General features: G+C 42.9%; 1 protein-coding gene across 2 annotated transcripts; it reads right to left on the bottom strand.

Moving 5' to 3' along the window:
- Positions 1-39: 39 nt before the first annotated feature.
- ATP2C2 (ATPase secretory pathway Ca2+ transporting 2) lies at positions 40-27,891 on the bottom strand. 2 transcript variants are annotated; one of them, XM_061357910.1, is made up of 28 exons: positions 27,371-27,891; positions 24,563-24,565; positions 20,704-20,814; positions 19,641-19,757; positions 17,667-17,756; positions 17,550-17,585; positions 17,404-17,465; positions 16,369-16,477; positions 16,143-16,292; positions 15,967-16,035; positions 15,269-15,344; positions 14,946-15,012; positions 13,646-13,770; positions 11,712-11,809; positions 10,864-10,965; positions 9,970-10,059; positions 8,490-8,591; positions 7,758-7,914; positions 6,170-6,340; positions 5,420-5,517; positions 5,290-5,340; positions 4,701-4,867; positions 3,985-4,053; positions 3,786-3,902; positions 2,989-3,136; positions 2,304-2,399; positions 1,853-1,994; positions 664-1,167 (listed from the first exon to the last, which is right to left on the bottom strand). In XM_061357910.1, the coding sequence occupies exons 1-28, from the start codon at positions 27,476-27,478 to the stop codon at positions 1,055-1,057; spliced, it is 2,844 nt and encodes a 947-aa protein (XP_061213894.1). In that variant the 5' UTR covers positions 27,479-27,891; the 3' UTR covers positions 664-1,054. The 2 variants fall into 2 exon arrangements, 1 of the variants encoding a protein (XP_061213894.1); XR_009726213.1 differs by lacking the exons at positions 20,704-20,814; positions 24,563-24,565; positions 27,371-27,891 and adding an exon at positions 40-173 and having other exon boundaries at positions 852-1,167; positions 19,641-19,664.
- Between the last annotated feature and the right edge of the window lie 75 nt (positions 27,892-27,966).

Genomic DNA, 27,966 nt, shown 5'->3' with positions numbered 1-27,966 from the left:
TTAGTCACATCACTGCAAGTGCATGGCAAAAGCTGTCAGCCCAGGGTTGGCACTGTAGCTATCTGCTTCAGCCCTCTACTGTCTCTCTCTACTCTTTGTTTGACGTTTCCCCAGAGTTTCCATGAGAATCTTTCTCAATCAAGGCCAGGCATCTGGGAATCTAGAAACACTGGCTAGAGGAAAGGAAATGCTAGTGAAAGCAGGACTTTTCCATTCTTCTAGTTTTATATAAAATAATGGATCTAAATCAAGAGTCTCAGATACTTGTCAGGAACATTTTAAAATGTAGATTTTATTAATACAAACCATTTTGATTTAAATAAATAAAATTGCAGTTTATGCACAATGGATTTTTCTGTACAGGTGTGAATCATAGAATCATAGGGTTTGAGTTGGAAGGAACCTTCAAAGTTCATCTAGCCCAACCACCCTTGCAATGAGCAGGCACATTTTCAACTAGATCAGGTTGCTCAGAACCACCTGCAGCCTGGCCTTGAATGTCTCCAGGGATGATGCATCCACCACCTCTCTGGGCAAACCTGGGCCAGTGTTTTACCACCCTCATTGTAAAGAATTTTTCCCTCACATCCAGCCTGAATCTCCCCTCTTTTAGTTTAAAACTATTGCCCTTCATCCTATTGGAAAAGGTCCTGCTAAAAAAAATCTATCCCCATCTTTCTTATAGGCCCCTTTTAAGGACTGAAAGGCTGCAATAAGGTATCCCCAGAGTCTTCTCCAGGTTGAACAACCCTGACTCTCAGCTTTTTCTTATAGGAGAGGTGCTATTCTGTTATTTTATGTAGGACTGTCACAGCATTCTTGAGATACAGATCAGTGTTATAAAAGTATACCTGATCTTGGTTTAAAACATGAGCTGCTCTGGAGGTTCTGTAGACAGCTCAAAGAGTTTAGGTAAAGCATTAGAAGGAACAGACTGTGGTGTACAGATTCACTTGGAGTATCTTCAGAAAGGACGTGTGGTGTCAGAAACTTTGCATTTCAAATATCCAGCATCACAGCTTGGTCTCAAGTGTATCTTTAGAGGATGTTTGCATCAGTTATGACATCTCTTTGTGTGCTTTGGTTGGCAGCAGTGTTTCTCACAGAGTTTGACGAGCTCGGACACGATGAAAACGGAGGAAGCCAGTACAGTGAGAAACAGCAGGTCTGCCGAGAGGAAACAGAGCAGAGATGAGCACAGCTGGATTTAGTGCTGGGCAGGGATCCCTAGGTAAGAGCTTTCCTACAGCAGATATTTGTGCTAGTGTAACTCCATAGATGGGTACCCTGTCTATGCTTTCCCTAGCTTTAGAATTATATGACAGTGGTAGACAAGAAATACCCGTGGTTGGTATAGTCCAGTTAGTAGGTGAAGCCGCTGCATTAATCATTTGGGATCACTGAACCCTCCTTTTAGCTACATACCTAAAGCAGATGGAATACAGTGTGTGTAGTTTGCATAAGTCTGATTCAAATGGTAAAATATATGTTGCTTTTCAGCTAGAAAACATTCCCATTGCTTTTTCAAAATGGACTAGCTGCATCATGATCCTAGATAGAATTATATTGGGAAATATCATCATAGAGAGCTCATGAAAAACCTTCACAGGCCTCTATTTACATGCATGTATGTGCAGTGAATCAAAATTCAAAACATGGGCAGGGATAATATCACTAAATACTACTGCTATTTGTGTTTAGCTTTGTGTATGTATATAGCATCGGAGCTGTTGATTGGGTTCCCCTACCAGCAGTCTTTTCGGAGCTGTCATGTAACAGTTTGGCAATCAATCACATCTGCTTTTAAAAATAGCTTTAATGGGAAATATACATTACTTGTTTTGCAACTTACCTAGCACTCCTAAATTCTCTGTCTGGAAGATCTTTTGTAGTGGAGGGATGTATATAACAGCCAGTTGTCCCAAAAATGATCCCAGCACAGAATACAAGAACATGCGGTTTCGAAAAAAGCCTATTTCAAATATCAACTTTGTCTAGAGAAGGGAGGGAAAAAAATGAGCAATGTAACATTTCCCAATCTCCTATTGGTACTGGAATGTCACCCTGTTTCTGTGCACGTAAACTCCGTTACCTTCTGAAGTTACATGCTAACTTAGGCAGAGCTACATAGTTGGAAGTGTAGTTGCAGTTGAACTATAATGGGTACCTTTATTTATAGAGATGATAAAAATCATGCTGCTTCAAATGACATTAAAAACCCCCTTCCTATGCAAAATACTAGTGTTATAATGTTTATGTTAGTGTTTTGAAACAAGGAATTATCGCTGACAGAGTAGTCTTACCTGGGAGCGGCATGTCAGGGCATTGAAGAGATCAAAAAATACAAAACAGGTAAAAGTCATTGTCGTGGTTCGAGGATTTATGCCATCTTTTGGATTCTGAAAGAACATGTATAAATTCAGGGGTTAGTTAAGCCTTATAAAAATACGCCAATTCAATGGATGATTTAAATATTTCCTTTAACGATCCCAGTCAAATACAGGGGCAGTAAAAAAAAAAGGAATAAATGTATTTCTATTACAGGTAGTGCTAATTTTTCTCTGCTAATTGTTGAGGTAATGATCTTATCATCCAAGTTTTAAATTCTTAAACTGATGTAGAATTTCTGTAAAGAATATTCTAAATTGTATTATTTGAACTGTTACAGTGACAGCCAGTATTTACTAACAGCAATCCATAGTAATCATGTACTTGGCATTTTCTTCATACTTGAGAAGCTGGAGGTGAAAAGTACCTTAAAGCACTGATACTGTATCAAGTAATAGATTTCCCATTCTAGATAGGAACCTCCAAATTAGAGGCAATGCAGGAAAGCAGAAGCAGAACCAGGAGCTTACCCTGGGTTCTTAACCCTCTTCCCTTCTGATCCTTCCCCACTGGAAAGTCCTTCACATGTACTTCAGAAATTGCCCTTCATTTTGTCCTCCACCCTGATGAAAACAAGATCCTTTTGCAGATTTTCCTCACCTCCTTCCAGAAGACAAAGAGGGTTCCACTGATGATAATTACAGCTGACATGAAGATTTTCAGGATCAGTGATTTGCTGAGTATAGTGTCTGTGATACGTCGGGGCGGCTGTTTGATAGTATCCCTATCAACTGGTTCCACTCCCAGGCTGCCACAAAGAGAAGCAGAGGAATGTGTTTAGTTAAGGCAGACCATCCCAAAATAGTACTGCTGATAAAACAAGATGAATCTGGAGGATGTGATACTTTGGAGCACAGCAGGAGTATTCTGGGAGGATTAGATAATGTCCCAAATTTGTCCTCAACACCTGTGCCAAAAGTCTTTATATTAGACCAAGGCAGTGCATCACATCAGTATCCCATCCCAGAGGGAGAACTAGCTGTGAGATTGAGGCTAAAAATCTCTTCCATGTTGTGGAAGTAGTAATTGTAATTAGCAGTTGGATGAGGTTCCCATGTCTTGTGATTTTGGGGCATATACCCCAGCATGTAGCCAGTATTCCCTTGCCAGTCAGACCTGCAGGACTACTAAGCAGGTGATGCACTTGGGATAACGGACCATTCCTAGTCAAAAAATGGAATAATTGATTCCACCACTGACATGTACAGGTAAAACCTCAAGTAAATGTGAAGTAAATGCTTTTGGAGAGACCAGGAGGGAGCAAAAGTACAACTTATCTAACTACTGGAATTGGCACATTGATAACAAATCATAACAGCTTGTGTTTCTAAGCCAAATAAATTTGCCTAAAGGCATATTAAAACCAAGAACATTTTGCTCATTTCACTTTTCCATACCTCTGGGCTGGTGGCCCATCCATGATGATGTTGATCCATAAGATCTGCATAGCATTGAGTGGATTTGGTAGGTTGAGCACAGTTGACAGAGTAATTAGGCTCAAAGCTGAAATACTCCTGCAGAACACAGAAGAACATTATTCTGCATGGCATCACCAAGAAGGTGCTTTCACTGGAATAGAAGCAAACGGGAACTTACGTGCTCAGCTGGAACCGGACAAAATTCTTTATGTTGTAAAATATTCCCTTTCCCTCTTCTATTGCATTCCTGGAAGGGAGAGAAGAGTTTACTAAATTACCAGTACTCATGTTATTTTGCATTGAGCTTCCTGTGACACTCAAAATGCAAGTTGCCTTCTGCAGCACTAATTTCAGTTGAAATTGACCCTGGCTCAGGAGGAGGATATCAGTGCAGGTTCTTGGTTAAAATTACTTTATTAGAACTAGTTGATCTGAAAACCTGGTTCATAGGCCTGGTCTTGGATCATTAAGCAAGCCTGTGGCTTATTTATAGCCTCACTCTAGGCTGTTTACTCCCTCTGTCGTTGTGAACCAGCAGAGCATTGCAAATTATGTCTTTACTCTGAGTTTCCTGAACGAGGCAGAGAGCACAAGTCATGATCTCCCCAGACTTCCAGGCGCTTTCAAATCCCCAGTTAGTTACAGCAATGAAACCAGGGCTTTCAGATGAAAGGTAGCTTTGTCATCACCACTTGAAACAAAAGTCATAGCGTGTATGCGACTGAAAATGAGCCAGACACACACTAGGTGTCTCCACTTACTGCCTGTTGACTTGCATGTCCTGCGTCCTGTGTTATTTCCAGGGCTAGTCACACAGCAGACTTGTTGCAATGGATAGCCAGAAAGTATCTGAAGTGATAAAGTGTCTGACAGTAAGAAAGTCACTGAACCTACATTACTGTTGAGAAGTCATCGTCCACAAGAATCATGTTGGCAGCCTCTTTGCTGACATCTGTACCAGCTTGTCCCATTGCAATCCCGATATCAGCAGATTTAAGGGCCACAGCATCATTAACACCGTCTCCTGTCATTGACACAATAGCACCAGCCCTCTGCAAAGCCTGTGAGAGTGGAGAGATGAGAGGCTCTGAAGCCAGGAGGAGATAACTCCTGTTGGCAATAGCAAGATTTGAATGTAATATTGAAATAGTAGAAGTGTTATGTGACTTTGACAGTAAAGCAGACTCAGTAGCCTGCTGAGGATGGAACTCAGACCACAAATTAAGAGACTGGATTTTCAGGAGTACAAAACTCCAGCAGGAGTTAGAAGAGGGGAATAAAGTCCTCAAAAATAATTCTTCTGATATTATGCTTGCGAATATCTCACTAGTGTCTTTCAAATAACTCAGGCCAGATCTGCAAGAAAAATGTTGATGCGTTCAGTGATAGTTGATGCCAAAACTGAGCTGCCCTCTTTCCTCTCTCCCTCCCCTTACATCTTCTTTTAGTGAGATATACAATGGATTTAAGAGGTGCTTAGTACCTTTATTATTTTCAGTTTGTGCTTTGGACTTGTTCTGAAGAAAATGGAAACCTGAAAAACAAAAAATACGATCTTGTGTTAGGCAGTTGCTATTGGAAATAGGCCTGGTTTTTGTAATCAAAACCATTACATTTTTGACAGTGGATGATAGCTCTGCCTCTGCCAGTTGGTCCAGCTCTTCCCCAGACATGGCTTTCAGCTTTCCGTTGCAGAGACCAATATTCTGCCCTAGAAAGAAAACACCAAAATGAGATCTGCCCATCAGCTCTGGGAAAAGCCAGCTATTTTCTGACTCAAAGAACAGCAGCAGCAATTAAAGAATTTACTGGGAAATTTATCTGATCCTAGAGCATCTGATAAGGCACATAGTTCTCTGGGCTCTGAGGTGGGTCAGTCACCCTGTCCTTGTTCAGCTGGAGTTATGGAAACAGTCAAATACTCAGAACTAAAGCTGATACTTAATCTGTTAGGCCCTTCTCTGCTGCTTGCTCTGTGTATTTCTAATGGCAAAAAGCAAAAGTGGAAAACACAGAGAAACTCATGCTCCTAATATTACACAGAGATACTCATGCTCCTAATATTACTGGCGTGTAAAATCCCGGCAATGCCATCTGTTTCAGTTAAGGGTCTTACGCTGAGATTTCTCCATTTCTGGTGCTAAAATAGTGGAATTAAGTTACTGGAATTTGTCCCATAGTTCATAGCTGCTCTATTACTGCATTTCATATGATTTGTCTCAATGGAAATGCAAGAACTTAGTGGCATTTAAAACCTCAGTTGTACACATAAAGAAAGAACCAGTTGATTATTAAGGAACATAACATTTGACTGATCTAATGGACATCCTGTAGACCCACAGGAAAGAAGCTAAGTTTGCTACCTATAGCCACAGCAGTTTCCAAGGCATCTCCAGTTATCATCTTTACTGATACACCAGAATCCAGAAGGACTTGAACAGCTTCTCTCACTCCAGCCCTTGGGGGATCAATTATTCCAACCAGACCTAAAAATGTTAGTTTGCCAAGTTCTGGACCTGAAGCCAAAGCAAGTACTAGAAATAGAGGGGGGGGGGGGGGGGAAAGAAGACAAGACTAAATTACTAATAATACATTTCCATACATTAAAATCAACATTTAGATGAGATATTAAATTGCCAGTTTTCCAGCAGAGGAAGTAATTAAAACCAGGTCTTTAGTCATTATATTCAGAATTTGCATAGACACACAAATTTGGTCCAATCAATTAACTGTAGTTCCTGTGAATTGGAGCATTTCTGTTCCACATGGTTGTCTTAGGATTTATTTCTTTCTAATTTAAAGCTGTCCATCAAGTCTTCCTTAAATGCAGATGGATTAAATTGGGACAGTGCAATGTTAGACTAGACACTATTAGATTGCTGTGTTAAACAATAGCATTCATGTAAAAACTGAGATTTTTTGTTTGTTTTGTTTTAATTGAAAAATACAAAATGTGAATTCAGTTAAACCAGTGAAACTTCCATCATGCAAACGTCAAGGCTCTGAACACTTTGTTTCAGTTCTCGGTGCCTAACCGTATCATTCAATCATTCTCAAATCACTCAAGGATATTATGCCAGGGGTTCATGTCAGTGTTGCTTTGATGATTGAATCATCAGCTTGCAGCAGCTGCCTGAGCTAATCACTTTTCTTCAGAGCAGTAATTTGCCATTCACAGTGGTAGATGATTCAGATATTGCAAAGCAAGCTCTGCACATGATTTACTAACCGCAAGACACAAGGCTAGAGAATATGTACATTAACTATACCATCTTCCAGAGCGTCTGCCAAGACTTGTTCTCATCTATTACACACTGGGAATGTGCACAGGAGATGGTGTCTTTGTAATTGTGTGAAAGTCTAAGGCATTTCTGAAAGGATGTTTCTAGCAATGAAGGGAAGGAAACGACACACATATAAAAAATTCTGTGGGCTGCAATGACATGTAGTCAAGATTAAAAGGAGATCGTTAGATTTGGTCCTAATAGGGAATTGAACCAAACTTCAAATAAAACTCTCTGTGCCCAAATCCATGTTTTGAATCCTTTTCAGAGTTGCCTTTTTGTTGCTTTTGAAGCAGCTTCTCCAAAGCAAAACTTGGCAGAGCAGTGCTTAGATCGGGTTCAGCACATAGATTTTCAATGCACCATTGAGACTGTATCCCAGGCAATCACAGTGCTCTGTGGAAGAAAAAACGTTCACCATTTCCAATGCTTACTTTCAGCTCCTTTCAATCTCACTAGTTTAAACTCAGAAAACAAAAAGGCTATTGGAAAGCAAGCACCCAGCAGACTTGAGACATGGCCCTTGGCAAAATCTGACAAGCATGATGAAGAGATCATGCAATTGTTGCTAAGGACTGAGCCTCTGTCCATAGTGACCAAAACAGAGCAGGAAAGCATCAGGGCAGATAACCTGTAAGTGTAAGGGACATAGACAGTAATGACTGACCCCTTAGACCTGAGGAGCCCATTCGTTTTTCTTCCTGCTGGTAGAAGGCTTTCTGCTGGGGTGTAAGTGATAACGAGATGCCACCGCTGTTATACAGAGAGCAGTATTGAATCACTTCTTCAAATGCTCCTTTCATAAAGTAAATATCATCCTGATCCTTTAAAGTAAGGAGATAATATACTTTATTGAAAAAAGAAAGAAAAGAGCACACTTTAAAAACACTGATAATGTGTAAGGCTTTACATCCTCAGTAAGAAAGATCTTTGTTGCTCTTTTACCTCTTCATAAAATGCAAAAGTGCAGGTATTATTTATAGGATGTGGTATTTTTGCTCTAGCCATTTTTCGTGTTCAGCTATCATAGACAGAATGGTAATAAAAAAGTTGGTGAGTTTTTAAACCTGAATATTGTATCAGTCAAAATAAGCTCCTCAGCCCCATAAAGGAAAACAATCAACATTTTCGTCCAGACATCGTGTCTTTCTTCACCTGTCTGAAAAGCTTTTGTTTTCCTGCTCAGAACACTGTATGAAAAGTATTATCTTCTCCCATTCGAACACAGCTTTTACAAGCTAAAATTACACCCAAGTTGGGAATTTTGAGGATTGTTCAGTTTTCTCTTGACACAGTTTTAAGTTCTGAAAACGTTATTTGCTAAAGAGATACCATTTCATGCCCATTGCAGAGGCACAATTAGAAACATGAAACTAACCAACACCACTGTTTGCTTTACCTGATTTTTCAGGGCGCATTTCACAGCCATCCACTTCTGTTCAGAGCTAAATGGAATTTCCTTATTTCTTACATAAATATCTTTTATGTCAGCTAATTCCATCTAAAGTAAAATAAAACAAAAAGAGCACTGTAATGTAGAACAGTGCCAAAGCTTATATACATTTTCCATATTACAATCATGACTATTGCATGTGCTTCCAGCGGTCATATACCACAGAGCTCAAGAGGAGGTGTGGGGAGAGTAAAACTAATATTTTAAATCCATCTTTTCCTTTTGGTGTGGGGTAAATTAAACTGGAGTTTGAAGCTTGATCCCTGTTGACTTTTGCAAGTACTGGGGAGCTGCACTGCTGTCTTGGTGGGGCTTTGGGTCAAAGGAGGCTAAAGTCCTTTCCCTAAACCAAAGGCAAAACAAAGGGCAGAGCAGATTTCTTCCAGCCCAAGCTCATGCTCCCCCACCTCAGTTATTTCCAAGCCACCTAATTTGAAAGAAAAAAGGAAATGTGCAAATAACTGAATGGTCAATTATGAATGAAGTTTCAAATCATTTCCTGAATGATTAAACTCAAAAAGCAATTCACTACAAGAAGACCCTTCAGCTCTAAAGTACAACAGTTCAAATCAATACATGCCTGCTTTAGCAGCATGCATGGGTGCTCTAGGTAAAGAGGTAGAGATCAGAAACAACTTTTCTCTCTCCCAGCTCCACCAAACCAAAAAAAGGATAAAGAAGAAAAAGAGACAACGTCCCTTGTATTCTGCTATTGCTTTGCTACTGAATGGTGGTGCAAAAGGAAGATTTTAATTTAGCATATAAAATACTAGTGAAATAAAATGTCATGGTTAAAAAAAATAAAATCACGGTTTCATTGTTCATGACAGGCTTTAAAAACAGGAGGTAAGAGCAGATGTTTGCAGGCGCATCATTTCACCAGGGACCTTCTGTGCTTTACAGCCCACCTGAGTTCTATGGACCACAGGCTGTGAAACATTGATTAGATGATACTTTGAGGCATTTTACAGCCCTCTGCCTACAAGCATGAATGTAATATTCATAAACACCTTGTTTTACATAATCACAACTAGAAAAAAGTAAAAGCTAGCAGATGACCCAAATCGAGGATGACCCTCTGCCATTATTTCTAGTACAGCCTGTTCTTAGTCATTTTTCACTCTCTTGTCTTCCTCCTCAGCTCTTAATTGCAGGTGAAGAAAATATAGAAACTGCAGTCCAGTCTGAGTCCAAAAGAAATCCATCATGCAGCTTAATTGCAGAGATTAACGAAGCAAAACAATTACTGCTGTTAGCACAGAAGGCCAGGGAAGGTGTTTGTCTATGACAAGACGTTTACACAGGAGAGGTGTAAGTCTATGCCCTGGGCAGAGGAGACAAGGAAAGACTAAAACCAGTCTGGGGACTTTAAAGAAATCTGATCCCTGCTGTCAGACCTAACTATTCCAGCTCCTTTCAACCTTACCTTCATTGCAAGGGCAATGAGAGCTCCTTCTGTGGGCTGTCCCATCACACTGTTTTTCCTGATAATGGCATTGTTGACTACACAGCCAGCCTAGAGAAAGGGGCATATTTGCATGTTTTATTTTTTTCATAATCAAATTCATAGCTTTTTCACTCTTTTTAATGAAAATTGAATGATTGGAGAACGAAAGCAGCCACATCCCAAAATATGTGATATTCCTCACAGCAGCATCTTTTGATGTCAGTTCTTGTGCTTTCTAAACCCATGGGAGGATACACCAATATTTGGTAAAATGTCATGTTTTGGATAGAATAATATCAATCAAAACATGATATATGTCTAATGAACTCAGTAAGTCATGAAAATGAAACCTTAGTCTTTCCCACTATTGCTTTTGATGTGCAGAATGGATAAAATAAACCTAATCTCCATTTAAGATTCCAGCTCAGATAATTTCACTACCCAAACACTTCACTTTAGCCTACAGTTGAATGTGCAAGATTTTACTTAATGCTAACACAAAACCCAGAGACTGCCACAGTGCATTTATAATTTAGCTATGTAGCTAGCTAAAGTCTAGAATATGCCCACATTAAAAACATGAACATGGTAAAATGGATTTGTGTCTCCTTTGCCAGAATTGTCTTTTTATCCAAAATATCGACATTTTAAGGTGATGACCTCAGTCTCTCCCTGCATGCGTTATGATTGCTGCTGTTCATACATACGCTTCATATACCATAATTACTCAAAGCCTTTCCAAATGCATGCTCCAGGAGCACAATTTTTCAGTTACAAATGTGGGTTTTTTCCTCTCACTCATTAACTGAATTGATCTATTGCAAATGAAGGTTGGATGTAAATAGGACAAAGTGTTTCATAGTTTATACGTACCTCCACTAGTTTTCCAACTGAGACATTGGAAAATTCTTTAAGAATCTCTTTTGATGGCAGAAGATAAACATTTCCTTCTCCATTGTAGCCCACACCACTGACCTGAGGAAGGGACAGACAGAGTAGATTCCCCAGTGACAGGCAGAACTATACTCATCTGTATACAATAATCTGTATACAGATTGTATATAAAATGTGTTTACAAGAAAATATACTTGAGTAGATTTATGATTTTGAAGGATTCTTTCTGGGATACTTCTTTCTAGCTCAAAGTAATGCATAGAGGAAAGGCTGCAGACAGTGAAAACATAATATTGCAATAGTTGTATAGGAACAGAAAAAAATCAGCTTGTCTTACACAGAACTTGTTTGCTGTGATTTCAGAATTCTCTTGCAACTCAGTTGAGAGATCCAGCCCTTTGGCAGCAGTGGGTTCACCAGTTTTGTTCAAGCCCTACCCTACCGATGACTGCCCTGCATTTCCATATTCTGTATGCCTGAAGTTTCACCCACTTTGCATGCAGGTAAATGGACCAAGCAGAAGTATCAAGCCACTTGTATAATAAATATTCTACAGAAGATGGACCCACAAAGGTCAGTGGCAGGTTTCAATATTTACAGTAATTGCAGAGAGCAGCAGATTATGTCAATGAACGTGTTTGTTTATGGTATCTGAGCAGCTTTTGTACACTCAGCCCCACCTCTGCCTGTCTCCAGTACTGCAAAATGAGAATGGAACTGGTGATGTGCAAGAAACTGCTTGTTTTAGGGCTGATTAGTATCCCTCACTTGGGCCTAGTTGAACTAAAACCAAATCAGGAATGTCTGTATAACCGTCTCATCCATACCTCTGCCTGGAACCCATCCGAAGTCACAAGACGAGTCACTGTCATCTCATTGGCAGTCAGAGTGCCTGTCTTATCTGAGCAGATGACATTGCAGCAACCTGATGCAGGAAAGTTTTTAATCAGAACTAATAAATAATGCAACTGAAAAATGAGATTCAGCAGAGGGAGAACGTGTTTCCCTAAAGGTCCTTAAACTGCACCAGTAGGAAAAGGGAGAAAATACCAAGAAATTGATGTTTCTCAGTAAGGTGTCTTAAGGAAGGGATCTGAGTGCATGTCATGTTGTGCATATAACTGGGATGTGAGATGTGATAGGAGACACATGAAGAGGGCCACATTGTCTTGAGCATAGTATGGTGGATAACGGGAGAAGGCACCCATTTCCGGAGAGTTATAAATGTTTTCAAGCTGCAGTATCAGCTACTTGCCTCCTCAGATGGGCCATTTAACCCCTGCTTCCCTAAATCAGGAATAACACCCCTTCCCTGTCTCACCAAGGGATTGTGAGGGTAGATGTGTTAAATACTGTCTTCAAAATACTTTAAAGTCCACAGCTAAGAGCAGGAGCTGCCCGACTTGTGCTCTGCTTTGCGACAATCCTGGTTCAGTAAAGCACATTTCTTCCAGGGCCCATTTACACCACAATACAGCAGTCACCACACTGAGGCTCGTTTCCACTCTCAAGAAGTCAAGAATCAGATTCCAGTTCCCTTCTAAGCCTGAACACCTCCCCTGGCTCTGGAGATGACCACGTGCATGATGGCCACCAGCTAAAAACCTGGACGGGATAAAGCAGATTTGGATGCAATTAAATTAATTGCAGTTTAAAGGATTATCTCAGAGCAAAGCTGCCACCTCCCGTATTTCATTTTCAGTTATTGACAACAAAAGAGTCAGATCAAGAAGATTATTTTTCTCCTTTTCAGAGGTTTAACAGGGAGAGTGCAGTTTTTGCTGTGCTCAGCCTGTCCTGCAGAACACCAGGCATCTGGCAGTTACACCTACTTGGGTGCAGCCCTACCAGAATGAAATTCTTCATGAGATAAGAAGCGGTTTCAGATGTCCTGGGTGAGGGCAGATACAATAAAGCAAGGGTGATAAGATTCCTTAACCGCAGAACAAACAAGGGCAGTTCAAACAATAGCAGCATTTCCAAGGAAGAGAGGTTTCAGCTGAAGGATCTGGCTGTGCAGAAGGTATTTGTGACTGCATGGGACAGGCTTAGCACTTTGTGTACTTTTTAATGAATGGTACTAAATACACAGTGTGTCTTCTCCTTCATATAACTGCCATACTGACCAAGGTCAGAGCGTCAAAGCCTGGAAAACAGAGGCCTGGGCCTAAGGGCCAATTTGAAGATAAAGGGAGGTAGAAGAATAATTTCATTATAGTTCATTCTGCCCTGCAATTGTGAAGATGGGCTGAATGTCTGCTCAAGGTCCCCTCTTTTCTGTGACTGGAGATCAGGGAGATAGTCACACAAGCTATCACATCCACACAGGCAGAAGGATAAATGGTTCTGTTTATGCCACCAGGCTTGACTTGAATGGCTGCAAGGTTTTTGATCCAGACAGGATGGATCTGCAGGATGATACCACAGAATGGGGAGGAAGGAGAAACAAAGCCTTTCAATCCAAGCAGGGCATGCACATCCATGGAGGGGCCTTGCTCCTCACAGGCTAATGCCATTGGGTGGGATGCACCATTGCTAGTGCCTGCCTGTGTTAATATCACTGAAATAAGGGAAAAGGTTGTGAAACAGAGAACATAAAGTGTATTTAAGTCTGAGTGGGTTGTTCTGGACCAGTAAGCAACACTCGAGATCTATATTCTTATGATCAGACCAAACCTCACTTTGCCAGCCCACTGCTATCCAGCTCAGATTTTGAAGGGCTGCAGATGACCAAGCTGCATGCCTTGTCTTACAGCCTTACCTAAGGTTTCTACTATGGGCAGCTTCTTCACAATCACCCTTTTCTTAGCCATCCGGAGAACGCCAAGTACCAGTGTGACGGTGACCACGATGGGGAGGCCCTCTGGGATGGCAGCCACTGCCAGGCTGTAGATGGCAGAGACACAACAGCTTCAACACAGGGGTCACACCAAGTACCAACCAAAATGTGCCAAAGGGACATTCCATGGGGTGAGTTCTCCTGCTTGTATTTGTGTATCTGAATGGGAGTATACAGTGCTAGCAACTGGGACTCCCTACGCTGGGACATTTACAACCCTTTGACATCTTCTTGGATATTTTTGACAAAGCAATAGCTTTTCTTCTTTACATTGCCAAAGAGCTTTAATTTCTATCTAATTAGCTATTTATGGTTGGATTTAATTTCATTTATTTAACTTTTTGAGGATGGAAGTTGGATGTTCTTTGGCATCACAGCTCATATGCTAGCTATTGGCTCCTGGCCACATACAGTCCCTCATCTCCTCTCTTACATGTGGATACAGCTAAGGCAGGGTAGAATCACCCTGCATATGCTAAAACAAAGCAACATCAAAACCTGCAACACCTGACATGCTAAAAGAATCCAGATTATCTGTATCTGTCTTTTAGTTATCTCTTGTGTAACTCTCAGCGCTTCTAGGTATGTGCAGAAAGCGATCGAGGAAGGCTTTCAAAACCACAGGCTGCTCTCCAAAACTCAGGCGTAACCACTTTGCCACCACATCCCACAAGGATACAGGAAGGAGAGCACTGAGCCAGTTTGGCTTCTCTGTTGTCTCCTCATTTGTGGTTTTGGTTTTTTGTCCACAGAATACATTAAAGGAATGATTTTAGAGCCATGACAACACCAAACAACAGGTTTTATGAGTACTACTAAAAATACATGATTTATTATGTTTGACTAAGAGGTTGTGCTTTCCATGCTGCATAAAATGTTCATTCCTATCTTGAGACGTAAAATCAGAAAGAAGAGCAATATTTGCTGTTGCTACACTCCCACTAAATTCTTTAGCACAGATAGGAAAGGACATTCACAGCGGGATGAGGTAGAAATACCAGTGAAGATTTTCAAAATTAAATAAACCTTAAACTTGTTCTTTTTTTTTAATCCCAAACTCTGTTGTAAAACTCACACTAATTTCACCAGTGCAAGACCAATATATATTTATGAAGGGTCTTTCTCAAGTTCTTGTTTGTGAAATGGCCATTGTTTTGAACAGGGAATTCCCTGGGAGATGTTTCATTAGAAATCAAAGGGAAAGGTGCTCTCCAGTCCTCACCTAACTCCAATTGTGAACATGCCAAGGAGATGCTTCCCTTGTAACCAGCCAATGAGCATTATTAAACCTGATGGGGAAAAAACAATTAAAATACTTCAAGAAATTAATAAATGTCTAACCTGCTTTAGCTGTTGTTGGAGAACTGAGCATGCAATGAGTTCCCCAAATCTCTCTTGCAGAGGTGCCTCTGCTTCAACCCCAAAAGTCCAAGTAAACCACTTCAACAGTGTGTTGTAAACAACTTCCAACTTTTGGAAGAATGGCTGGAGCAGAGAGATCCTTTACAGTTGACCATGCAAGTGTGAGCATTGTGTCCAACTCACCGATTATGCCAAAGGAGAAGAGAGTAAGTTGCTTCCCCAGTCTGTCCATGCTCTTCTGGAGAGGTGTTTTGGGAGTCTGGAAACATTAGAGAATAGCTGCTTTTCTTTGCTTGTTATGTGAGATGAGATGATGGTCAGTCTGGAACAATTCACCCACACAGTAGGTCCCTACCGCTGCCTGATATACCTTCGTGCTTACCTACCCCAAACCCTCAATAGAGGCTGATGGGCATTGACCCTAGCACAGGGAGAGGCTCTCTTCCTTAATGCAGTCAGGATGGACCAAAGAGTGGGAGAAGAGACAAATTATATTTGTTTACAGCAGGGGAGCCAAGGAAGAGGCAAAACAAGGGCTAAATCTGGAGAAGACCTTAGTGATCGAGTCCAGCACTGGGTAATGCATGTTTGATATCTGTAAAAGTGAAAAAAATATATATATACCTTATGGAAAGTATGTGTGTGTGAAATAAAGAAGAAACCATGAGGTTTAGGTGACTACAAGGTTAGATTCCAGCTAAATATCACGTGTCTGGATTTAGAAGCCTAAATCCTGGATTTAGGCACTTTGGTTTCCCTCAGTGACACAGTCATTTTGTAGCAGAAACAGGAATTAAGAGAGTGAATTAATTCTTGGGACCACTCCTGCTCACAAACTTTCATTCAGGACACCCACCATTTCCACACACACATTTCTTTACCTCTTCAGCTTGCATAATTTTGAACACCTCTCCAAACTGTGAATTTTCACCAGTCCCAATAACTACACCCTAAAAAAAAAAAAAGGGGGGGGAGGATGGAAAAGAGAGATGGAGATGAAAAATGTAGAGATTCTGTAACAAACATTGAGGAAAAGATCAGAGATGACAAGACTCACTTTTCCCTTCCCGTATCGCACCAGTGTCCCCATGAAAACAACATTGCTCAGTGTGGTTATGTCTCCAGCTTCCACTAATACACTGTCAGTCTTGTTACAAGGCTCAGCTTCTCCAGTAAAACTGGATTCATCTACCAGCAGATCTGTAACCTAAAAAGACACGTTTCTGGCACTGTTAAGACAAGAAATTGCCAAAGCAGGCTCTTGCATGCATATCTGTATTTACCTCTATCAGCCTGAGGTCTGCAGGAACCCTGTCGCCAACAGACAGATAAATGATATCTCCAGGCACAAGCTCTCGTGCTAGAAGGTGCTGCAGCTTCCCTTCCCTTAGGCTACACGAAACAAATGGAAAAAGAAGAATGGAAACCAGGCTGTGAGGTTTTTATTCCTTCTCAGGCTTGGGAATGCAACTGGGAAGAAAGCAAGAACCCTGCCCCAAAGAGCTTCCAATGTAAAAATAACATAAAACCTTTGTAAAGATGAGATCTGATTGTGTTCAGTTTGGGTTCATAAATAACAGATGGGCAGGTTATGGAAGACTTGCGTTTCAGCAATAAGTGACTTCAACAGGTCTTATACCATAGGAATGACATGGCTCATGCTTTAAATGATGAAATGCAGATTCTTTAACCTATAAAGAAGCTCTTTAAAGCCAGAACTACCTCTGATATTTCACTGTTGTATTAAAAGTACAGACTGTCAAGTGGTTAGGTTCTTATGGTTTCATAGCATAAAAAAAGAACATACAGTGGTTTTTATAAAATCCAAACCTGGGTGAACTTTGGACCAGAAGAGAACCCCATTGCTCTTTTGCAGTGGAAAGTTTCTCTGAGCCTTACAGCTTATTCATGTTGTTCGTGACATGTCTTATGCCAAGACATAAACAGGAAAAGTGTTTCCTGTAACCTACAGCACTGACACCAAACACCAAAGAAGTGTGGAAAGTGGTGTCTGATAGACCCTATGGCTGCTCCCCAAACTAGGAGAGGCACACAGGAGGCTGCAGGGACCCTTGTGAGGGACATTGCTGGGACCCCTGTGTCTCCCAGCATTTATTCAGCTCCTCTGGGTGCCTGCTTTAACAACCAGAGTTTACATCCGCTTCTGCTGTGACTCAGAGCTGCACCCACACACAGTGCACCACCAGAGGACAGGTTCTCCTTATGTGAATGACAACCTGGAGCAGCTTTTTTCTCTGATCAGTTCTGCCCTCATAACCCAAGCCCTGTTAGCCCCCACTGAAGCAGGCATGACTCACCAGTTGCACTCAGGGGGCACCAACTTGTTAAGCTCTTCCAGAGATTTTTCTGAGCGATATTCCTTTTAAATAAGAAAGCAGAAAGCCAAGTTACATGAGAGGGCTCACTCATGACAGCCCTGGCCATGGAGAAAAGGCTAACGTACCTGAATGAAGGCCACAGTGACTACGATGAGCACCGCCTGTGAACAAAGAGGCATTACAGGATGGACACACCAGCTCCAGAGAGCCAAGGGTTGGGGTGCAGGAGAAGTACCACATACCATGGTGATGCTCGCAGCATCCTCGTATTCTTTCGTGATGACACTTACTAAAGCAGAAGCCAGCAACAAGAGAATGAGGGGGTTTTTAAACTGAAAGAAAAGGGAAAAATGCAATATGAAATTAAATATGGAGCTGTTGAAGCTGAGCTGGCCTCATTGGAAAGGATTAAAGTGGTTTGGTTGCATGGACCCTCCTTGCTTGTGCCAGCAGCCTCTGCCTGAACAGAGAGGGTGCATCACCTGTACTCAGACTGATGCTCAGTCATGCCCCTGTACAGGAGATGGATGGCGTCAGAGACCAGCAGGTCAAGGCTCACATCAAAAGACACAAGTTTTCTCTCTTTTCCCCTGCTTGCACAGGCAAGCCTTACCTCTGCAGCCATACAGTACAGGGCTGACTCTAAGAGCTGCTTGGAGGCATGGTAGGGACAAACAAAATCTTTATTGTCTTCTTAGAATTTGAAACCAGAAATCCTTTCTTTTATTTCTCTCCTCCCCCTCCCCCTGAGTTAATCCTCTAAACTCCATACTGGTCCCAGGGCTGTGGGAGTCAGATCCTCACTGTTTTCACTTTGAAGCACAGATATTAAGGATCTTTCTCCTACCTGCTCCTTAGCTGGGAATTTACATAAGGGAATTAAGTCAGGAAAAGACAAGACTATCTGTTTTAGCTAACAGATGTGTGGTGATGCATGGTAGGAAAGCCACAGTTTAAGTTTATTCCATGATGAATACAAATGTGGAAGTCCCTTCATTTTTCTTTAGAAACACTGCACAAAAGGGGATGTTTTACAGAAACAGCAGCCGAAAGAAGCCCTCTCAAGTGTCTGCTGAGGAATGATGCTCAAAGGCAGAGGTGTGAATGCTGTGGGACTGCAAACAGCTCTTCCAGAGAGACCAACAGGCTGTGAAAGGATTAGAGATGCACCAGAGAGTTTATGTTGTTTCACCATAGGAGAAACAGCTTGTTAAGGAAGAGCAGAAAAAACCCCACCATCTCACTTCCTATGCTCGAAGAGATTTAGTGATGATTGCAAGGTGCTTAAAGAATATTGATCACATAGAAAAAAAAGGGATATCCCATGAAATAAAAATAAAGCCTTTCAAAGCAACCAAAATCTTCACGATCCAGCTAAGCAAGAAGAAAATCAGTCAAGTTGATGGTTGAAAATAAGCAAACAAAATAAAAGACACTTCTGTTTTGGTAAAAGTTCTAAAAGAGAAATAAAAGATACATTAAATACTGGTAAGGAACAGTTAACAAAACCAAAACTCAGGGATAACTCACCTGTGGAAAAACAAGACAGCAAATGCCACTTTGTGCTTGGCCTTTTGGGGCAGCTGGTTTGAAACTGTGGTTCTCCACTGCGCATGGCACCGTGTATGAATGTATCTGTTACTGATGCATTGCTCCTAGAGATGCTAACACCCACCTGTGCTCTGTACTTGTCCCTGTTTTTGCTGGGAGTTTTGGGCTTTCCTTCACTGGGGTAACAAATCAGAGCCACCTTAAGCTACTACTGATTTTCCTCAAGCCTTTCATAGACTCATAGAATGGTTTGGGTTGTAAAGGACCTTAAGATCCTCCAGTTCCAACCCCATTGCCATGTCAGGGACGCCTCACCCTAGACCATGTTGCCCAAGCCTTCATGATTTTATCATGTACTTTAAAGGGAATAATAATGCTCCAGAAATCAGGTCATTGCTTTACAGCTTTTGATTTGTGGGCTGTGTGAAGATAAAAAGGTTTCTTCTTATTTTGAGATGTTATCTTTGCATTAAATGACCCTGCATCTGAGTCTTACAATGGCTTTCCCTGGGGGAATGGACAGCTTCTGTACCAGGGGCACAGCCTGTTCTAAGGCTAAATCTGTGGAAGCAGAAACCCTGACTACTTCAATGCAGAGACACGCTCAGGCTAATCCAGACAGGGGTCTTTGCCAGGAAACGAGGATCTGTGCAGAAAATCCTTACCTGGTCCAGATACTTCTTCCATATTGGCTCTGTATTCTCTACTGAAAACTCATTCCAGCCATGCTTTAACCTGCGTTGCAGCACAGAACACTCAGAGAGTCCAGTTTGCAGATCAACCTGGAGGGAAAATAATACAAAACAACCAAACATTGCATATTATAGAATAGACATAGAAAGCTTCTTAAGGCAAAGTTATGTTTAGAACCTGTAAGTAAGGTAGGGAAGGTGCTCATGGCTCAGTCACCCCCCCCCCCCCCCAAAAAGAAACCTATCCATTGCTTTTCAGTTCAGGTATTTATTTTGGTTAAACTGTAAATCTTTACCATCAGCCATCACAAAAAAATAGTATAAAGTAAACACAAGCTAATAATTCAAGAAAAAAAAAAAAAATCCCATAAGTGAGAATCCACATAATAGATGAGAAGAAGCTAAAAATAGTAAAGAATTGATTTCTGGTTTCATTGTACATTTAAAGCAAAAATAACAATAAAAATACCCTGACAAAATTCAAGGAAAACAAATAGAGAACGATTAAGGTCTATTTTGCCTGGATTTTAAAAAAAGCAAGGTCAGGCACCAAAATATCACTAATCATTATAGCTTTCCCTCATAATTCAAGCTGTTAAAGGCCTTTCAATGAAAAGCTTTTGAGAAGTCATCTAGGACAATAAATATGATCAGTTTTGCCTCTGAAATAAAACCTGCTATGAAATAAAGGGGAAAAGGGCTGCATTTGCACACTTTTGGGACCTGCTGGTAACTGGAACGTCTGAGCTCTGCAGCCTGTGCCCAGGGATCCTCTACCAGTGCTTTGTTTTCCAGGCTGGACAATTGTACTCTTTTCCCTTCAGCTCACAGAGCCCTTCACTGCAATGAAATCCTTCTCTGGGACAAGTTCTGTACCCAGAGCTAAGCTTCAAACACAGCCAATATGAGGATTCATCCCACGTAAAGGCAGAGGGACTGCGCAATCCAGCAGTGAAACCAAAGACCAATCCTGCTGCTCAGTCAGATGACACAGACTGAGCTGCTATGTTCACAAAGAGCCAATAACCCCCCTTACATTTAAAGCTTTAGCCAAGTCTTCTTTATGGCACTTGCATGCGTCTTTCGGGGGCAGAACTGCCACCTCCTTCTCCTGCTCAATTATTTTCAGCTCACACTCCTCATGGGTCTGAATAAACGAGATAAAGCAATTGTTAGGTGAGAGCACAGTCAATGAAAACGTTTTAGCATCTCTTTGCTTCTTCCCTTAATCCCATTCCCTTCCCTCACCTTGCCAGCTGTATGATTTCACAGTTAGCTAAAACACTTCCTAAACCACAACACTTTATACCATTCACTAATTAATCCTTATTACAGCCTCAAAGCCAGGTGCACAATCCTGTGGTGGAAGAAGGGCTGTAAGGAGCTGATTACCAAAAAGAAAAGTACACATCACTGCCATGGTCAGAAAAGTGTTCTGAGTTCTGCTGGCATCTGCTTAAAATTGGCATTTTTCCACACCAGTATCTCACAGCCCAATGCTCAGAGAACAAAAAAAGCCTTTTTCACTTGTTGAAGTCAGGATAAATGAACAGAAAAAGTGAGCAGAAAGATCTCTGAGACAGAAAAAACAAGTCTCCTCTCCCACCTCCATTGTTTTCCTCCTGCTGCGAACACCTGTGAACAGGACAAACCCTTCCTGCCCCATCCAGGCAGCCAAATGTCTGTGCCTTGCTCACCGTACCCTGTCATAGAATCATAGAATAGTTAAGGTTGGAAAGGACCCTAAGATCATGAAGTTCCAATCCCCCTGCCATGGGCAGGAGCACCTCACATTAAACCATGCCACACAAGGCTGTGTCCAACCTGGCCTTGAACACTGCCAAGGATGCAGCAATCACAACCTCCCTGGGCAACCCATTCCAGTGCCTCACCACCCGCACTGTCCACTCTTAGCTTTTGAGATCCCTCGTTTCCTTTTCCAAATCGCTCTTCCCAGACCAGCAGCATCCCCTGAAATCTCAGCCAGGCACTAGAATGGAGGCGAGGTGACTACTATGGTGGAATAAGAAGGAGAAATCTCACCCTTCCCAAGGGACAGGAAAATCCATTCCCATTTACCTTCATTCATAAAGCATAAGAGAATGTGTTCATTTAGAAAAGCATCCCAAGAGCACTTAGTTCTCAGTCCCCAGCAGAGCTCAGCTCTGCCGCATGGGAGGAATTTGGCACCAGCTACCAGAACCCTGGGGAGTTTGCTGTGGAAAGCATTCAGATACGACTGATCAGCACCTGAGCAAGGGTTTGGAGGGCTTCAGAAGTGCCTGAAGTGATATTTGGAAAATTAGCCTGTCTCTGAATATTCAGGAAGTTTCTAGAAGCATCCAGTGTTTTGCAGTCTAAAACCAGGGATAAATGAAGAAAACCTCTTTGGCTGTTTGCTTATGCTGGTACCTGGAATTGGTTTTTGTCTGGTGCCTTCTGGAGAGCTTGTAGTATACGAGATATGAGTATCTCTAAGCCCTCCTTCTTAAACGGGCTTTTGCCACTTCCATATGTTGCAGCTCTCTTTTCATTGCTGTTTGCTAGTCCACACTAGCTAACGCTGCTAACACATGGGATACCAGCACCAACCCACTCCCAGCAGAAAGGCAGAAGTTTGCTGTACTCCCTTGCTCTCATTGAGGAGCCATTTTGCCCCAGGAGCAAGCTGCCTTTCCAAAATCCCAGCCAAGACTTCCAAGGATTTTCCTGCTTCCATCACACTGGTGGCCATGTTTTGCCCCCAGAAGCTGCAGTGTTTCTGCGCTGTTTTGAAGCACACTGCCTCCAGACATCACCCTTATTTCAGCGTTTCCTTAACAGACATCCCTAGAAGGGACAAAAAAAGCCCCTCCATGCTTAAAACTGATGATTTACTCCTACTTGTATATCCTACTTGTGCAAATCCATTAGTTCCCTGTAACTTTGTTGACACCCAGATGCTGCAAGAATGAGAGCCAATCATGAACCTAAGGAGATGGAAGGACTTGCTGGGAAGGAAAACATATGGCTGTCACATACAGACACACACCTTGCACTCATTACTGTGTTGATTTGATTAGCACAGCTTTTACAGCCTCCTCTGTGCTGCTGGTGACACATGCAGGTGTCAAGGTGCAGCCTTGCTTAAAGGAGTTGAAATTGCAATTAAAGGAGCTGGAGGGTAGCAAAAGACCCAGGCATAACAGCAACATGCCTGCAGTGCCCTAGAGCCAGTGGGGAAAGCCAGGGCCCAGCTCTATCACTGATATTTACCTTCCCAAAGGCGTGGAGGAAATTAATGACAAAAGCATATTGGATGTGCTGTGCCATAAGCAGCCAGCGCTGGCTGTGGATCGAGAGGAATGCTGACAGCTCTGTGCTCCTTACAGCCAGGGGCTGCTGTGAAATTAACAGCTTTATTGGGACTCATTAATTTGCATTGATTAGTTTACGCCTGTGATCTCCCTCTGACAAATGTGTTCAGATGAACAGCTTCAGTGATGCACAAGCTGGAAATGCAGCAGGGGAGCATCATCTCCCTCCTGCTCTACAAAGTGCTGCTGGTGCAGACCCCCTTTGCCCCTGAACACATCCCATCCCATGTCTGTTAGGCATCAGGCAGTGCCCTGAGCAAACCTCTTCTTAATGTAACCTCTCCTTCTTAATTGCTTTCTGTTTACACTATAAAACAGATGTGGGCTGCCAACATTCTCAATTTACATTTTTAACCTTCATCCATTGGGCATAGCTCAAGCACAAGAGGTCACAGCTCCATACAGCAGGGCAGGAAGAAGTAAAATAAACCGAATTATTAGTTTACCTATTTTTCTGCAAGAGCAGGTGGTATTGGAGGGTGTAGAGAACAGCTGCTTGTGGCTGGGAGCAGGCTCAGTGCTACCAATACCTGCACCGGTGCCTTTGCATCCCTCATCCCGAAACAATCCATCAATTGTCCCATCAAGCAGCCCATGTGGGAAGGAAGAATGCATAGGGCTTTCTGCAGAATACATAGCTCTTTTTGTATACCCTGGCAAGCAGCTCAACGGATCAGTGCTTGGGGTATTATCCCCCCACCTCTGACTTCACCGAGGTTTTGCAGATTCTTTCCCCCCTGTCTTAGATTACTTTGGAGCAGCTGATGTATTGCAATCTGGTATTAAGTGGGCTGGGTTACTTAGCCCGACAAGAAGCCTTTAAAAGCGTTAAATAGAATCGCTTTTCCTGTATATTCCTCATCCTTGCTAAAAAAACACTTAAATATAATAAATCAAACAATTCCCTCAAAAGCCTTTCTCCTTGCTCTACTTGGTGCTCAGGGCAGGTGACAGACTGCATTTCAGGGCTGCAGGCAGCATTCAGAAACCAACCCAGAGCAAACCACAGCCCTGCAAATGAGGGCCTGCCTCACTGGGCTTCCTCATATGATCCCCCAGCTGTTTCCTACCCATGACCATGGTTTCAGCTCCTCTCATAGAGTTTTCCTCATCCCCATCACACGTCTATCGCAGCATTGAAGCTTTTTAACTTGAAATGCAGTCTCTGGTCCGCTGCTTGGAGTAAAAGCCTCAAAACAGATTTTTTAATAGTTAAAAAAAATAAGAGGTTTTGGGAAAAGCTGCTTTTAAACTATTCCCTGCATTTTAAGTCATGCCAAGGGTACTGGAGGGCTGAGTCAGGCTGTGTGGGCAGTGCACAGACCTTGGGAGCAAGGCCTTAGATGCAAATCCCACTCCCTTTGCCACCTCTGCTCTGTTCCTCTGGCTCAAGCATGACCTTTTTCTTCCCCCTCCTAATTAAAGGAAAAATAATCTTCAAGTTCCCTTTAACCTTAAAGCAAAACCCCTTGAGCTGAATGATGGCATTGACATCGCTGCAGGAAAGCCCATAGCCAACAGTGATTCTAACTGAGGAACCTCCTCACCTACCCAAACAAGTTCCACCCAGGCCAAAACCAAGCCTCAGTTTAAATCAACTTTATATATAGGTTCTCTTGGGAAGAGGGTGCTGCAGCCCTCAGCTCAAAAGCCTGTGGAAGCTGGAGGAAAGGGAAAGGATAGGATAGGATGGGACGGGACAGGACAGGACAGGAAAGGAAAGGAAAGGGGAAAGGGGAAAGGGGAAAGGGGAAAGGGGAAAGGGGAAAGGGGAAAGGGGAAAGGGGAAAGGGGAAAGGGGAAAGGAGGAAAGGAAAAGGGGAAAAGAAAAAGGGAAAGGGAAAGGGGAAAGGGAAAAGAGGGAGAGAGGAGAGGAGAGGAGAAAGGAGAGGAGGAGAAAGTCTGTCAGTGCTGCACAGAGGCAATACAATGTCCTTCCCTTTTTCACGTGGAAGGCAAGTTGCACCGTTTAGTCTAAGGAGACATTGAGAAAATAGGTACCTGCAGGATTACAAAACTATTTTGATAAGGATGGTCCACGTATTCAGGAGGATATGGAGCCTGTGAAAGTCTCCAGGAGATAAATGATCATTGGTATGAAGCCTGAAATGGAAAAAAGCCTCAACCTAAACTGGAATAGTAATTTTTTAGGGCAGAACAGGGAAATACCTGAACTCCATCCTGTGGCTGCTGAATCTTGAATGTGTTGTGGGGGAAAGGATCCAAAAGGGTTTTGGTGAGGAGAAATGGAACAATTGCAAAGGAAAAGTCCTGGCAGCTCTGAAGAAACTCCGAGTAAAACTGTAATGCACTAAAATCTACTACCCAGATGTGCCTGGGGTAGGAGCCAGCTCTTTCTAAAGCTAACAACAGAAAAAGCCCCTAAATCACAGCCCCTAAATCTTCTGGGTTGGCAGAGGATCTCCATGATGAATTCTTCTCATAATGGCACCATGTGTGACAATGGAGGCAACCCCACAGTATGAAAATGGACGAACTGCCATGGATGGTGTGACAACACCCAACCAGCTCAGCAGGTTAAAAGCTATTGGGAGAGGAGGGTTGCAACCCTCAGGAAATCTGCCTTTGATGGTACCCACTGGGTCCACTGAATACTAGGGGATGATCTTGGTGCATGGCCAAAAGGAAGAGGTGATGTGATCTCTGTGATGCATAGGTTCTTCTCTCTTTCAAACACACATGCACACACATGTATATGTGCACACATATGTGAACACACATGCATTCTTGGATGCACAGAAGGAAAATCTTTGGCTGTTACTCAGATTTCTGCAGGAAAAACATGATTCACAAACTGTGAACTGGCACCACAAAACTTCCCTGTTATTGTGGATGGGCGGCTGTAGAAAAGGAGCTCAAACTGAATACAGCAGAGTCTAGACACAAGCTCTGCTTGTCCTTCAGTGTGAAAGTTAACTGTTCTGCCATCTCCAGATAGCAGCAGCACCTTGCAGCTATCATCACTGGGACTGTTCCTTCACAACCCACAAGTGGTGTCTTTCCTGGCTTCAGTTCCGTTAGATGACCTGGACTCACATCTTTAACACCAAAACGTCCCACACTCAGCATGGAGGAGACAACAATTCAAGAAGGGTTCATATTTGGAATTAAATATGTATCATTATTTATTGTGCTTCAACAGAGGTGGTACTGACAAAGAACAAGGCAAACTAATTGCTGGTGGCCTCCTGCCTATCAGAAATCTCAGCTTCCCATCAAAACGAGATTACAGGCACCTTCTGCAACCTCATCAAGATCTTCCCTTCCTGGTATTCTGAGCTATGTTTGAATAGCTCAGAGCAGCATTGCACAATGTGCTGTGCAGTGCACAAGGTAAGACTTCAATGCCTTATTTTCTTCTCCCTGTAGCACTGTCCAACCCCTGTACTGCAAAAATGAGACTCAGAAGAGAGCAGAGGATTAACCAAAATGCCATCTGAGAAAACACCTCAGTCTGACAGTCACGGAAAAGAGCATGAACATCTGTAAGTGTGTGGATGGTGCTTGTTGGGATGGGACTAAGGGCTAACCCCATATGCTGAAGGAATTGTGTTTACATGGGAGGGCACTCAACCAATCTCTCATATAAGAGAAAACTCAGGGCTTAAGCAATGGAAATTCCTGTGCTGAACAAATGTGGTAGCAAAAATCCCATAGCTGAAGATTTTGAGGTGAAAAAGCAAGGAGAACGACAACTGTGCCACCTAAAAACCACTGTCCACCCCTTGATCCGTCTGCTCTGAGGAGAGGTAGTGAAAGCAGGGAAGGGGAAGTGAGCGTTCGCACACCAGCACTTCTGAAGGAACAAAAGTGTTATTTTGAGGTGGGCTCTGCAGGTCTTCCCAGCCATTCATTACAGGAATGACTGCACAGACCACACAGAAGACCAAGGGGTCGCATCCCCTACGGTACCCCTAGAGATGGGATCAGCCTTGCTCTCCATCTACCCTTCTGCTGAGACAGTCTTTGTGCTTTGCACCAGCACACCTGAAACCCTCCCACAGCTCCCACGAGCCGCATGGCAGTCTCTCTCCTACGTGTTCTGCTCATTTTGAAACTCCTCAGTGCACAAGACAACATTCCTGAGCAACCCTGGCCTGAGCTGTCCGTCCTGGGAGTATCCCTTAGGAACAACAATTCCCCATCTCACCCCATTGCCCGGTAAACATCATCAATCACATCCCTCATCGTACAGGGGACTGTGCAGAGCGCAGCAGCAGCACTCTCAAGTTACCGGTGGGACAAAGCAGACTACATATCAGAGTTTAACCCCAATCACACAAAGCTATTCAGCAGGTCCAGGCAAGAGGCACAGGCAATCCTCACCTCCTCCTCCTCCTCCTCCGGCTCGCCGCTTCCAAGGGGCTGATATTTCTGTGCAAGGTGGAAAAACAGCTTCTTCTGGAGGACTTTGGTGAAACCTCCTTCTACCATCTTCACAGCGCAACGCTGGGACAGTGCCACCCGCTGCCGGCAGCACCGGCTCTGGCTCCCCTGCCAGCACAGGGCTCTGGTCACAGGCAGGGAGAGGAGGCAGGTGTACCTGCTGCCAAGTCACGCCTTCAGCCGCAGGTGCCGGCGGGAGGCTGCGCACCCTTCGGCAGCGATGCAGGGTGCTTCGCCCATCCAACCCTGCCAGGAGCTGTGTTTGACACCGTGGCTGGTACAGGAATGAGGTGTCCCTGTGCGGCGCCCGGGTTGAAGGCTTGCAGCTCTGTGTTTTCCTCCCTACCCTCTGAAGAAGTGATGCGGGAGGTGCCCCAGCACAGCAGACAGAGAGGGAGGATGTTTTGCCAAGGCCGCTGCGTGCAGAGGCAGGACAGGTTGCACACACTGCAGAGCCTGTTTGTAAATCCTCCTTGTGAAATGCTCCAGTCAGCACGACGCTGGTATTTAGAAGTATTTACATCAGGGAGAGGGTG

This window comes from Neopsephotus bourkii, unplaced genomic scaffold (genome assembly GCF_033783945.1).
Source record: "Neopsephotus bourkii isolate Nb327-2 ecotype Australia unplaced genomic scaffold, CSIRO-AGI_Nbou_v1 NB_926, whole genome shotgun sequence".
Lineage (NCBI taxonomy): Eukaryota > Metazoa > Chordata > Aves > Psittaciformes > Psittacidae > Neopsephotus > Neopsephotus bourkii.
The sequence above is the reverse complement of the archived record's forward strand: the minus strand, read 5'-3'. Positions and strand labels throughout refer to the sequence as shown.

What these genes read in the sequence shown, in the direction of transcription:
- ATP2C2 (XM_061357910.1), bottom strand. Translation starts at nt 27,478, where the DNA reads ATGGTAGAAGGAGGTTTCACCAAAGTCCTCCAGAAGAAGCTGTTTTTC. An exon ending in TGCGATACGGGAAGGGAAAA is followed by an intron (nt 16,036 to 16,142) that starts GTGAGTCTTGTC and finishes TTTTTTTTTTAG; the next exon opens with GGTGTAGTTATTGGGACTGG. An exon ending in GTCCGGTTCCAGCTGAGCAC is followed by an intron (nt 3,903 to 3,984) that starts GTAAGTTCCCGT and finishes TGTGTTCTGCAG; the next exon opens with GAGTATTTCAGCTTTGAGCC.